Source organism: Dendropsophus ebraccatus, chromosome 4 (genome assembly GCF_027789765.1).
Source record: "Dendropsophus ebraccatus isolate aDenEbr1 chromosome 4, aDenEbr1.pat, whole genome shotgun sequence".
NCBI lineage: Eukaryota > Metazoa > Chordata > Amphibia > Anura > Hylidae > Dendropsophus > Dendropsophus ebraccatus.
Window position 1 is genome coordinate 80532181 of NC_091457.1, and position 14198 is coordinate 80546378.

Below are 14198 nucleotides of genomic sequence, written 5' to 3' on the forward strand. Positions count from 1 at the left end.
ATTCATAGAAAACCAAGACAGAGTTCCTGTCTCAGCCAGCGAAGTCAGCAGAGAGCACTGTGTCAGACGAAAATAAAACATTTCCTGCAGGACATACAGCAGCCAGTGTCGGACTAGGCTATCTGGGGCCCATCAATGAAAAACCAGAGAGAAACAACATGTCAGTCAGTGTAAATGCAGGTTCTAAAGCTGGGGGCCCACCAGGGGGATCCTCTGGTCCTCCGGTGGGCCAGTCCAACACTGACAGCAGCGAATAAGTATGGGAAGACTTGAGATTTTTTAATAGAAGTAATTACAAATCTAACTTTCTGATATCATTTGATTTGAAAGAAAGATTTTCGCTGGACAAACCCTTTAAAGGGCATGTGTAACCCCATAGAACTTCACACTACATGGATTCGCAGTGGATTTCGCTGCAAACTTACAGCGTGAAATCTGCTGCGAATCTGGTATGTGTGAAGGTACCCTTAAGGATGGCATCTTCCAGCCCTGTCTATAATAACAATCATACATGTACACTGGTCACTGTAACCCACAGGACCATTGCAGCCTTTTCCTAAAATACAGAGCCTCCTACACCTATAACCACTCTGAATATTGTTATATGTTGTACATTAGAAGTGATGGACTGAACAGTTTTATTTGCAGTTTGAGTTTGTAAAGGTGGATGGTTACATACCAGTCATTACTGATTACAATATCAATCACTAATAGTTTCTGTTTTATAGCTAACACCAGCAAATTACATAATGCCTTAAACATAATCCAGAAAATATATGTATATATTATGAATGCTACTGGTGCCGTCACAGAGCCCCATCTCTTCATACATACTATTACTTAACCACTTCACTGCCACAGTGGCCAGCGACTGATTTCTAATTCTCAATACACTGCCAATATCTTTGGCAGAAAATGTGAGCTCTTTGCAAAGCACGAAAAATAAATTACATTAAATTACTAGACTAAGACATGGAGGAAGGACAAGACATGGTTAAGTAAAAAAAAAGAAAAGAAAACGCATCCAGTTAATATGCATCTAACCTATAGGGTGGAGATGTATGCATTTTGTTAAAACCACCAACATTATTTACAAGATTCACAAGCTGTCGATATGTTTAAAAGCCAAACGTATTCTCTCCGCTGTATGCCACATACAAAAAGCCGTCTTCATCTTTTTCTTTCTCATACAGTTGTCCCATAGTTAGACTGGGGGAGAAAAAACAGGTTAACAATTACTATGCTTTGTCCAGCAGCCAGTCACAATACAGCTTTCATTTCTTACAGTACAGCTTGTTAGGTGTCCTATGTATGACAGCCTGCACCCTCAGTGCTCTATACACACAGCCTGACCAGGCCTATTGGTATATCTGACATGGATGCTTGTTCACTGGCACTAGCAGATAAAGGGTGATCAAAAGCAGCTCATTTATTATAATTATATTTATTTATAAAGCAGCCTTGATTTCAGAGCGATATACATGTGATAGGGGTAACAAACCAGAACATTACATGAATAAGATAAATGGCAGACTGGTACATGGGGAGAGAGGACCCTGACCGCAGGGGCTTCCAGTCTATGAGGACATGCATATAAGATACAAGGCCCACTATTTCGGTGGGACCAGCTGACCATCTGATGTGTGAACCCAGCCCAGTACTGAACCTCTGACCTGTGAGCTAAAGCACAAACTGGTTGTTAGGGGTCATTCTACTCTTCCTGCAAGATATCTGCAACTGAAAATCCCATTTGAATGAGGATATTTTAGGTGGACAGTTGCTCTACCATGTGAAATAACCCTGTTATTATAAGTGACTATCCTTGACTCACCTGGACTGAGGAACAGTCTTGTCTACAAACAAGAAGATGGCTTTTTCTGAAGGCAGCTGGATGCGTTTTCTGATGATCCACATAAACTGAGCCACAGTGATATCAGAAGGGACCAGGTATTTCCGCTTGTCTATATCCACAATTTGTGAACCAGAAACTTTCTCCACAATGACCTGAAAGAACAAGTGATTCATTAGTACTGTGGTGTATTATGATCACTATTGCTGGTGAGACCTCAGAGATATGTCTTTATGTTATATCCTCTCTGTATCCTACCTTCAAAGAATATAATACTTTTTATTTTATGATCGACACATAGAAGATTATTACCACTTGGTCCATCCAATCTGCCCTTGAGGTTTTGTTTGTGTAAAGTATGAAAACTGTCCTGGCAGCAAAGCGCTTAAAGGAGAAGTTCAGCCAAAAGTATTTTTTAATATAGTATACATATAGGGCTATTTCCCTTAATTTAGTAGATTATGGAGTCTTCAAATTCTCTCAAAAACAGTCACAAATCAGGTGTAATTCCTATGGAGTGTCCAGCAGGGGGCGCAGTATGTGTAGAAGTCTATGGACTGTATAGAAGTATATGGAAGAGTATTTAATGTGATGTAAAAATTACACTTTATTAATAAATGTGTATGGAATAATCTGGGAAGCAAGGACACTTGCTCCCCAAATGGCGGGCACAAAGCAGGGAGGGAGAGAGGTGCCGATGCATCTAACTACCTCCTCCCTCCCTCCCTGCTTGGTGCAGTGGGACAGATAGACACTACTAATCCTCCCATCATCTGCATATAGTATGAGCAGATGATGGGAGGAGTAGTACCAGGGAGATCCCCAGAACCAAGCATCCCCTGAGCCGACATAGTTCCCCACCCACCCCACAGCCGCCGCCGGTAACCTCCTAGATCTGGTCCCCATCACCAACCCCCCCAGCCTCCCCCACCACCGCACGTTCACTCACTTCCCTGCCGTCCTGGACTGCCAGATTACTGCCGCCCCCGCGTCCTGCCGACTCGGTCCCGGATGATGAGAGCTGAGACAGTCCATAGACTTCTACATATACTGCGCCCTCTAGTGGACACTCCATAGGAATTACACCTGATTTGTGACCACGTTTTTTGAGAGAATTTGAACACTCCATGATCAACTAAATTAAAGGACATAGCCCTATATGTGCATTTTCTTTATTAATGTACATTAGGAATTTGTCTAACTTTCCATAAGTAAGAACATATTAAAAAACACTTTTGGCAGGAGTTGTCCTTTAAGATCTCTCGGCTCTCTAGACCAGTCTCTAAATATCTGCATTGCTTGCAAACTAGGGGTGCTGCTTCTCTGTTATATCTTCTGTACTTGTATAGATGAATAATTAGATACCTACCAATCATATAGCATATCCTAGCCATGCCTACAGCTTATAATATGGATATAGATTAACAGCAGAAAGCACAGCTCCTCTACAGTGATTACCAGGCTGCACAGACACAGGGCATAAAAACTCGCCTCGGGTAAGCATCAGGAACAGGAAATTCAGCGTCTAATAAAACTTGGAGCTTTATTAGAGTCCTCTGAACAAGACATGTTTCAGTTCAGCTCTTACTCATAATGCTAAAAATAAATGCTAGTCTGAGGCCTGGAACATATAAGCTATTACCTGTCCTGTTTCTGTGTAGGGATACTGGAGAACTAGTTTTCTAGAGTAAAGCTTCACGTTTCATAGGATGCATTCTGTTCATGATAAAAATAAAATACCCCTTTTTCTCTTTCACTGTCTAAGGCTTTTCATAGACATTAGATTAAAAGGGGAACTCTCAGCAGGTTAGACAAATGTAACCTGCTGATAGCTCCCTCGTGGGTACTGGGCGCTGTGAATAAAGGTATGTCTGTTATCTTCATCCTCTGCGCTGTTCCTGTGCGGTTTGTTCATAAATCCATTAGGAGCACTGGAGGGGGGGCTACCACATTTGAGTACTGATCCAGCCTGCCCCCTCTATTGATGAATATTGGGGGGAGGGCGGGATAATTGCCAGCCAGGGACGAGCCAGATCGGGGGGCGGAAGCTCGTAAAGGCTTACCGGGCAGAGGATTTCAGAATAAACAGCACGGGAATGGCGCTGAGAATTAGGGTAGCAGACAAACCTTCATCCTCAGCGCCCTGTGCCCACTAGGGAGCTATCAGTAGGTAAGATTTGTCTAACCTGCTGATAGTTCCCCTTTAATAGCATGCATGTATTCAGAATGGGGAGAAAGCCGCTGCCAGACTTCTAATGGTTGCAGTCTCTTTCTCTTCACAACAAAAGGACTTGTAAAGCATGTTAAAATCCAAGTTCCTGTTTCTTCTCCCTCCAAACCACGTCTGCTGTTGGAGAAGAGTCAGGACACCCCCATACACAAAATCATTGGTTTGGATCAAATAATGTAATGTTTATGGCCATCTTAAGAATATGACACGAATATGAAATCTAATGACTTGCTTTAATCCATAGAGAGACGTTCTAGTAATTCTAGTTTGTAGCAGACACAATCTTTACACATCTTCAAGTCATCTCAGTTCTAATAGAAATACTGTTGAATAATGAATGAGTAAGAGGCAGAAATACCACAAGAAGCATAACTTACTGGAACACGGTCTGGATACTTGGCACGGATTTTTGCAGACTCCACGCACCTGTGCTCTGCAAAAAGATAGGGAAAAACATATTGTGTAAGTATATAAGAGGATTCAGAAGAATAACCAGGGATAACACTAAAGTGCTTCAGGCCGGTGACTGGGAATAGACTAGCGCTGTGCGCATGTAGTAGGCCACAGCGCCAGTCTATTGATGTAAAGATCTTAATACGATATACCTACTGGTACATTTGCTTTAAGGTCACTCGAGACCTAACCACAAATGAGCCACACTGCAGGAATGTGAACAATTGGGATCAAAAACCTGCGGAGCAACCAGTAACACAATGGATTCTTTATGAATGAGGCTCGCATTATTGATGGAATGAGTATGACATGGGATTATTCTCATCATGTTTGTGCAGTCATGGCACATATATGTAGAGAAATGATATGTCAAAGTGGTATGCCAAGGTACACATGCACAAATAGGCACAAGCCCCATTGACTTTATTGGCCCGAATGGAGTCAGCAGGTGACTCTCACGGTTTAAGTGTGCCTACAATAAAATTACAGACCTCTCCATTCTTTGTAACTGGGAAAACTTGCAAAGTATCAAATCAAATGCAGTGTATCAAATGCTTATTTTCCCCAGTGTGTTTGTGTGTGTGCGTAAATATCCGCTGCTCCCATAGACTCATTCTTCGCAAGCAGGTGCGAGCTGCGGAGTCCGCAAAGGGGGTCCGTTGGGATTCTATAGTGTGTATATACCCTTATGTAGTAAAAAGAAGAGGTAAGCAGCTGCCAGATAGCTCTGGGGCAGTTTATCTTTTCCAGAACAAGAGGACCAGACAGCTAAAATCCATCAGGCCTCAACAGAATAGAGGATAGATCCCAGTCTTTCCTTTATGACCTGATCCCTGTTTATAGTCTGTTCCTGGTTTTGGCTTCAAAGATCTGTCAGATAAATCTGTCTGTGTAAACACACCATTAATATGCCCTATTCAATTATAAGGACATCACAGAGGAAGGCCCTCAGTATATAGCCCCTAATATTAAAATAACTGCAGCAAATGACCAGACATGGACAAATTTTGTAGGCACATTATCCCAAACCAACATCCAGTATCAGGGTTCACGCACTGCAGCCAAGACGTGGTAGCCATGTGAGACAGCAATGACATGCAAGTCGGCACAGTTTTTATACTGACTGCAGCTACACGCAGTTTCGGCTATTAGTTTCAGGTATAACAGCTAACCGCTGGTGAACCCACAGTATCTTAAGGTCATTACCAATAGTGTCTGCCATGCCAGGTCCTTCCTGCGGCACAATATGAAGCTAGCCTAATAATTGTATCTCAGCTGTAATGACACCAAATACATAATTAACATAAAAAAATGTAAATCTGGCAAGATGTTAATGGGATTTTGTTCACAGACATAATAATGATCGCTCATGCTTACGCTAATGGCCAGGATCCCAATACTAACAGCTGTGACCTTCTTGTTGGGTAGCTAAGTCTACCATCTCCCCAGCCATGTTGATTCAGGGAGCAGATCCCACCTCTGCTCCCAGTATTGAGATCTCCATTTACTGCCGCTGACCTTCACCTTGTTTCCTATGGAATGTTCTCAGTAAACACTGGGGGCACAGGATGAGTGATAGGGGGTCTGCTGCTACATACAAGGTTTATTTATTAATCCTAGCTGGTGACTGGATATCACTGACATGTGACTGAATTACCACGCTCCAGCTGATTTGTCCTGTGTAATGTGATTTATCCGGATTTACAAGTTACACAACTTTCTAAATTTAAGAGAAGACTAGACAAGAATGTTTTTCATGGATATACCGCGCACACACACTATGGTAAGGGAGCACTTTAGCGTCTCTATTAGGAGCTGCTAACAGCATTATCTGCAAAGTACTGATGTTTGGTTCCCTTTAAATCCAAGAGGGAGAAAAAGAGTACAGGAAAATAATAAAGTAAACTTACCTGTCCTCCTGCCCCGTAGCGCCACGGACAATCACTTGGCCGGGCCGTGACACCACATAGAAGAGTCGGGTATGTGACGTACAAGGGTTTCAGCTGAAAATGACATCCACGGTTCTCAACAGAAACCAGGATCGGTGCTACAGGGGCTCAGGGATGGGTGAGTTTACTTTATTATTTTCCCGCACCCTCGTGCCTTCCTCCCTTTTCCTTAGATTAAAGGGAACCTGTCACCCCCCGTGCCGGGGTGACAGGCTCCCGACCCCCCGTTAGAGACCCCTATACTTACCTAATCCCGCCGGGTCCCGCTTCTGGATTCGGTCGGGTCCCGGAGATCTCAGCCGCTGCAGCCCGGCGCGCGCGCTGAGAGATGAGTCCAACGCTCATAGAGAATGACGGAGCGCTGGACTCTCCTGTCATTCTCTATGGGTGTTGGACTCATCTCTCAGCGCGCGCGCCGGGCTGCAGCGGCTGAGATCTCCGGGACCCGACTGAATCCAGAAGCGGGACCCGGCGGGATGAGGTAAGTATAGGGGTCTCTAACGGGGGGTCGGGAGCCTGTCACCCCGGTACGGGGGGGTGACAGGTTCCCTTTAAGACTGGTGTCTGAGACAGTGGGCTTAAGAAATTCCACTTTAAGTATATGTACATTACTTCAGGTCACCCTGAACACATACGGCTTGCTGTGTCATCCATCCATCTTTCCCTGTATATTATGCTGAAGTCATTGTACTCTTCTATCATTTATGTATTGAGATCTGTATTCTCCTCTCTGCAGCGTCAGTCCCTTTATACAATGGTCTTCATTTTGCAGCCAAAGTGGGAGGGTATTAAAGGAGTGTTCACATCTCCACTAATACAGTTATACATGTAAAGTTTGTCATTCATACACTTTTGCAAATACAATCATTTATCAGACTTGCATCAATTTTCTAATATGCTGCTCTTTTCCTCCCATTGTTGACAGCTTGTTGTTTAGGTTACAGACCACCTCCCTGCTCTAACAGCAGTGGTCTGGCTTGTGTATATATACTGTACAATATATATATATATATATATATATATATATATATATATATATATGTAAACTCTGTGTGTGTGTGTGTGTGTGTGTGTATGTGTGTGTATATACACACACACACACATCTACATTACAACTATATACCAGCCAGACCACTGCTTTTAGAGCAGAGAGGTGTTCTGTAACCTAAACAAGTTGTCAACAATGGGAGGGAAAGAACAGTTTATTAGTAGAAGGAGGAAAGTTTACTAAATTTAGATATTTGCAAGAATATTTAACTTGACAAGTCCTATGAGTATAACTCTTTTAGTTTTTACGAGAATACCCCTTTAACATAGTAATAAAAGTTCCAAGTATATGCTACATGCTATGGCAGAGATCTTAAGCTCACAAATTTCCATCCATCAATGTATTGACAGAGTAATCCATAAATGATGAATGGAGGCTTAACAGCTGGGATCCCCCTGATCTCCTGGGCATCTGGTGGAGGTGGCCACAGTCACTGTGCCATTTCCATATATCTCATACAGTATGAAGCACCACCTACCCATCAGGGACATCAGGATTTTATAACCACATTATTGGGGAGGCTGGGACCCCCACAGATCAGACATTTGTGCTCTATTCAACTGAAAACCATACATGTATTTTATAGGAGTGTCAGATCCCTATAGGGGGTAAACATCATAGAGGACTAAAAAAAAAAAGCAGGCAAACAGTGCAACAATGTCTCCATTGACTTCCACAGCAAAAAAAAAACAAACAAAAAACATACAGTGGTTATCCAGTGTTTGAAAAACATGGCCACTTTCTTCCAGAGACAACACAGTTCAGGTGTGATTTGCAATTAAAGAGGTACTCTGAACTATGCGTATTTTGAGTGTACGGCCGGGGAGGGGGTGGATATAGAAGCCCCCGATTCCAGCGCCGGGTCCAGAATCGCGCCGCCCCGTTCCCCCATCCGGCTGCCGCTTCCTGGTCTGAGCTGTGGCTTAAGACGTGACGTCTCAAGGCAGCTCAGCCATTCAGCGGTCGTAGCGGAGTCCCGCCTTGGCCGCTGAATAGCTGAGCTGCCGCTGAATAGCTGAGCTGCCTTGAGACGTCACATCTCAAGCCACAGCTCAGACCAGAAAGCGGCAGCCAGATGGGGGAACGGGGCGCCGCAATCCGGGACCCGGCGCTGGACTCGGGGAGATAAGCGACCGATGGTTTCTATATCCACCCCCTCCCCGGGCGTACACTCAAAATACACACAGCCCTGAGTACCACTGTAAAGGGGTTATCCAGTGTGGGGGCACTTTTTGGGGGGACCGGGGAGGAGGTGGCTGAAATAAAAGACGTCCACTCACCTCCCCCGGTTCCAGCGGCGGGTCACTTATCGCGGCGCTCCGGTCCTTGGCCGCTTCCTGGTGTCTGACGCCGCCCGAGACGCTACGTCTCCGGGCCGCTCAGCCACTCAGTAAAGGAGGCGGGATGCGAGCGGACTTCAAACGGATCCCGCCTCCTTCACTGAGTGACTGAGCGGCCGTGAGACGTAGCGTCTCGGGTGGCATCAGACACCAGGAAGCGGCCGGGAACCGGGGACCGGAGCGCCACGATGAGTGACCCGCCGCTGGAACCGGGGAGGTGAGTGGACGTCTTTTATTTCAGCCACCTCCTTCCCGGTCCCCCCCCAAAAAAGTGCCCCCACACTGGATAACCCCTTTAAGTTCCATTCACTTCAATGGAACAGAGTTGCAAAACTTGCACTTAAACTGGAGACGAGAGTGGTGCTGTCTCTGAAGGAAAGTGACCATGTTTTTATAACACTGAATAACCCATGCACCACTTGTATCACTAGCCTATTGGAGGGGGAGGCAGATACAAGACAGAAGCTCATGCATTATGTATTATATAGTGCTGTGAGCTCATGTTTATCGGGGGATGGGCTGTACATAACACAGCCATGGGATCTTGCACTTAGCAGAACAGTTATTAGCTAGATATCAGCTCCATTCTGACACTGCCCTAGACCATGTGGCTGATGCTCAGACTCGCTGAAAAAGCGGGGGTCACTTTCTCGTTCCAAAGACAGCATCATGAGGACAATCCCATCACGTTTTGGGACATACACTGGGCTACCATGTGCAGGAAGGTGACACTATAAAAAGGGTGATCATGTGATCTTACTAGCTAGCCATTAGTATACACAGATATATACAAGTAATGGCTAGACAGTAGGATCACATGATCCACCCACCCATAGTGTCCTGTCTACACGTACATTGGATATCACCTGTTAGGTGGTGACAGGGTACTGTGATAGGAGGGGGAGTAGAACATATAGACTGATGTGTAGGGGTATGAGGCGGCTGTAGGGCACATACACTGATGTGTAGGGGGATGGGGGGGCTGTAGGGCACATACACTGATGTGTAGGGGGATGGGGGGGCTGTAGGGCACATACACTGATGTGTAGGGGGATGATGGGGCTGTAGGGCACATACACTGATGTGTAGGGGGATGGGGGGCTGTAGGGCACATACACTGATGTGTAGGGGGATGGGGGGGCTGTAGGGCACATACACTGATGTGTAGGAGTATGAGGCGGCTGTAGGGCACATACACTGATGTGTAGGAGTATGAGGCGGCTGTAGGGCACATACACTGATGTGTAGGGGTATGAGGCGGCTGTAGGGCACATACACTGATGTGTAGGGGGATGATGGGTCTGTAGGGAACATACACTGATGGGTAGGGGTATGAGGAGTCTGTAGAGCACATACACTGATGTGTAGGGGTATGAGGGGGGCTGTAGGGCACATACACTGATGGGTAGGGGTATGAGGCGGCTGTAGGGCACATACACTGATGTGTAGGAGTATGAGGCGGCTGTAGGGCACATACACTGATGTGTAGGGGGATGATGGGTCTGTAGGGAACATACACTGATGGGTAGGGGTATGAGGAGTCTGTAGAGCACATACACTGATGTGTAGGGGTATGAGGGGGGCTGTAGGGCACATACACTGATGTGTAGGGGTATGATGGGGCTGTAGGGCACATACACTGATGTGTAGGGGTATGAGGGGGGCTGTAGGGCACATACACTGATGGGTAGGGGTATGAGGGGGGCTGTAGGGCACATACACTGATGTGTAGGGGTATGATGGGGCTGTAGGGCACATACACTGATGTGTAGGGGTATGAGGGGGGCTGTAGGGCACATACACTGATGTGTAGGGGTATGATGGGGCTGTAGGGCACATACACTGATGTGTAGGGGTATGATGGGGCTGTAGGGCACATACACTGATGTGTAGGGGTATGAGGGGGGCTGTAGGGCACATACACTGATGGGTAGGGGTATGAGGGGGGCTGTAGGGCACATACACTGATGTGTAGGGGTATGATGGGGCTGTAGGGCACATACACTGATGTGTAGGGGTATGATGGGGCTGTAGGGCACATACACTGATGTGTAGGGGTATGAGCGGGGCTGTAGGGCGCATACACTGATGTGTAGGGGTATGATGGGGCTGTAGGGCACATACACTGATGTGTAGGGGTATGAGGGGGCTGTAGGGCACATACACTGATGTGTAGGGGTATGAGGGGGCTGTAGGGCACATACACTGATGTGTAGGGGTATGAGGGGTCTGTAGAGCACATACACTGATGTGTAGGAGTATGAGGCGGCTGTAGGGCACATACACTGATGTGTAGGGGTATGAGGGGGCTGTAGGGCACATACACTGATGTGTAGGGGTATGATGGGTCTGTAGGGCACATACACTGATGTGTAGGGGTATGAGGGGGGCTGTAGGGCACATACACTGATGTGTAGGGGTATGAGGGGGCTGTAGGGCACATACACTGATGTGTAGGGGAGTATGATGGGGCTGTAGGGCACATACACTGATGTGTAGGGGTATGATGAGGCTGTAGGGCACATACACTGATGGGTAGGGGTATGATGAGGCTGTAGGGCACATACACTGATGTGTAGGGGGATGGGGGGGCTGTAGGGCACATACACTGATGGGTAGTGGTATGAGGGGGCTGTAGGGCACATATGATGTGTAGAGGGTATGAGGAGGCTGTAGGGCACATACACTGATGGGTAGTGGTATGAGGGGGCTGTAGGGCACATATAATGATGTGTAGAGGGTATGAGGCGGCTGTAGGGCACATACACTGATGTGTAGGGGTATGAGGGGGGCTGTAGGGCACATACACTGATGTGTAGGGGGATGATGGGGCTGTAGGGCACATACACTGATGTGTAGGGGGGTATGATGGGGGCTGTAGGGCACATACACTGATGTGTAGGGGGATGATGTGGCTGTAGGGCTATGCAAAAGAAGGGTCCGTGGAGTCTCAGTTACGAGTCTCAAAACACGGGAATAGCCAGATATCCCTCCAGGGGAGGGAAGCCTATTGCCAAGGGGGTGCCTCCCAGTGGGGAGATCACCAAACCACCTTGATACGTAGCCCCTTAAGTCCCACTCGGTTGCGAGTATTGGAACATAAATAGGGAAATACCAGGGTGGCCCCTTATATGTCAAAGTCTAACTCTGTGGCGAGTATTGCGGCATGTCGCAATACTCGCCACAGAGTTAGACTTTGACATATAAGGGGCCACCCTGGTATTTCCCTATTTATGTTCCAGTACTCGCAACCGAGTAGGACTTAAGGGGCTACGTATCAAGGTGGTTTGGTGATCTCCCCACTGGGAGGCACCCCCTTGGCAATAGGCTTCCCTCCCCTGGAGGGATATCTGGCTATTCCCGTGTTTTGAGACTCGTAACTGAGACTCCACGGACCCTTCTTTTGCATATTTAAATTTATAGGGGGCAATGCATCAGTGGAGACTCTTTAGTGAGTACTCTATCTGATTTTTTTTTGTCGCTGGTCTCCCTGAGTTCAGCGATTGCTGTGTTCTGTAGGGCACATACACTGATGTGTAGGGGGATGATGGGGCTGTAGGGCACATACACTGATGTGTAGGGGGATGATGGGGCTGTAGGGCACATACACTGATGTGTAGGGGGATGATGGGGCTGTAGGGCACATACACTGATGTGTAGGGGGATGATGGGGCTGTAGGGCACATACACTGATGTGTAGGGGTATGAGGGGGCTGTAGGGCACATACACTGATGTGTAGGGGTATGATGGGGCTGTAGGGCACATACACTGATGTGTAGGGGGATAATGGGTCTGTAGGGCACATACACTGATGTGTAGGGGGATGATGGGGCTGTAGGGCACATACACTGATGTGTAGGGGTATGAGGGGGCTGTAGGGCACATACACTGATGGGTACAAGTATGATGGGTCTGTAGGGCACATACACTGATGTGTAGGGGTATGATGGGGCTGTAGGGCACATACACTGATGTGTAGGGGGATAATGGGTCTGTAGGGCACATACACTGATGTGTAGGGGGATAATGGGTCTGTAGGGTACATACACTGATGTGTAGGGGGATGGGGGGGCTGTAGGGCACATACACTGATGTGTAGGGGTATGATGGGGCTGTAGGGCACATACACTGATGTGTAGGGGGATGGGGGGCTGTAGGGCACATACACTGACGTGTAGGGGGATGGGGGGGCTGTAGGGCACATACACTGATGTGTAGGGGGATGGGGGGGGCTGTAGGGCACATACACTGATATGTAGGGGGATGGGGGGCTGTAGGGCACATACACTGATGTGTAGGGGTATGAGGGGGGCTGTAGGGCACATACACTGATATGTAGGGGGATGGGGGGCTGTAGGGCACATACACTGATGTGTAGGGGGATGGGGGGGCTGTAGGGCACATACACTGATATGTAGGGGGATGGGGGGCTGTAGGGCACATACACTGATGTGTAAGGGGATGGGGGGGCTGTAGGGCACATACACTGATGTGTAAGGGGATGGGGGGGCTGTAGGGCACATACACTGATATGTAGGGGGATGGGGGGCTGTAGGGCACATACACTGATGTGTAGGGGGATGGGGGGGCTGTAGGGCACATACACTGATATGTAGGGGGATGGGGGGCTGTAGGGCACATACACTGATGTGTAAGGGGATGGGGGGGCTGTAGGGCACATACACTGATGTGTAGGGGTATGAGGGGGGCTGTAGGGCACATACACTGATGGGTAGGGGGATGGGGAGCTTGTGGTAAAGTGTAATGACGCCATAACAGCCATGGTGAGGGATGACATGGCTCTCCATTATGATATGACAGGATACAGTGTTGGGGGATGGGGCAGTCAGCTGTTCGGTAGGCTCCGGTACACGGACACGGCTTTATACTCGGCGCAGAGCCCCTGCCCTCCTCCCCCGGACACCCCGGCCTCTTACCCAGTGCGTGGTCTTCTTTGAACATCCACTTCATGTTACCGAGCGCTGACAGCAACGACAACAACAACAGGGCGGGGCCTCGCTGTGATGTCACTTCCGGAGCAGAACGCTTCCTGCTGCCGACTCCACCCGCCCCAAGGGAAAGCTGGGAGGGGAGATCTGTCAGTCACTGTGTGACGTCATCCTGCACTGTAGATGCTAGTGGAGTGATGTGCTTAGGTCACACTGGCAGTGCCCGGGCTCTATTACACACCTCTATAGGCTTCATGAGTTATCAAACAAAATGTCCATACTGTAGGGAGGAAGAAGAGTCAGCGGGAAGGTCTCCTCCCCCGGTGCCTGGAAGCATAGGCGGCTGTCTGTCCGATAGGGTTATACTTGTTCTGTATAT

General features: G+C 47.6%; 1 protein-coding gene across 1 annotated transcript; it reads right to left on the reverse strand.

The window, feature by feature from the left end:
- Nucleotides 1-621: 621 nt before the first annotated feature.
- On the reverse strand, nucleotides 622-13918 carry GABARAPL2 (GABA type A receptor associated protein like 2). Its single transcript, XM_069966153.1, has 4 exons — nucleotides 13808-13918; nucleotides 4457-4512; nucleotides 1832-2004; nucleotides 622-1209 (listed from the first exon to the last, which is right to left on the reverse strand). The coding sequence occupies exons 1-4, from the start codon at nucleotides 13839-13841 to the stop codon at nucleotides 1119-1121; spliced, it is 354 nt and encodes a 117-aa protein (XP_069822254.1). The 5' UTR covers nucleotides 13842-13918; the 3' UTR covers nucleotides 622-1118.
- Nucleotides 13919-14198: the final 280 nt, after the last annotated feature.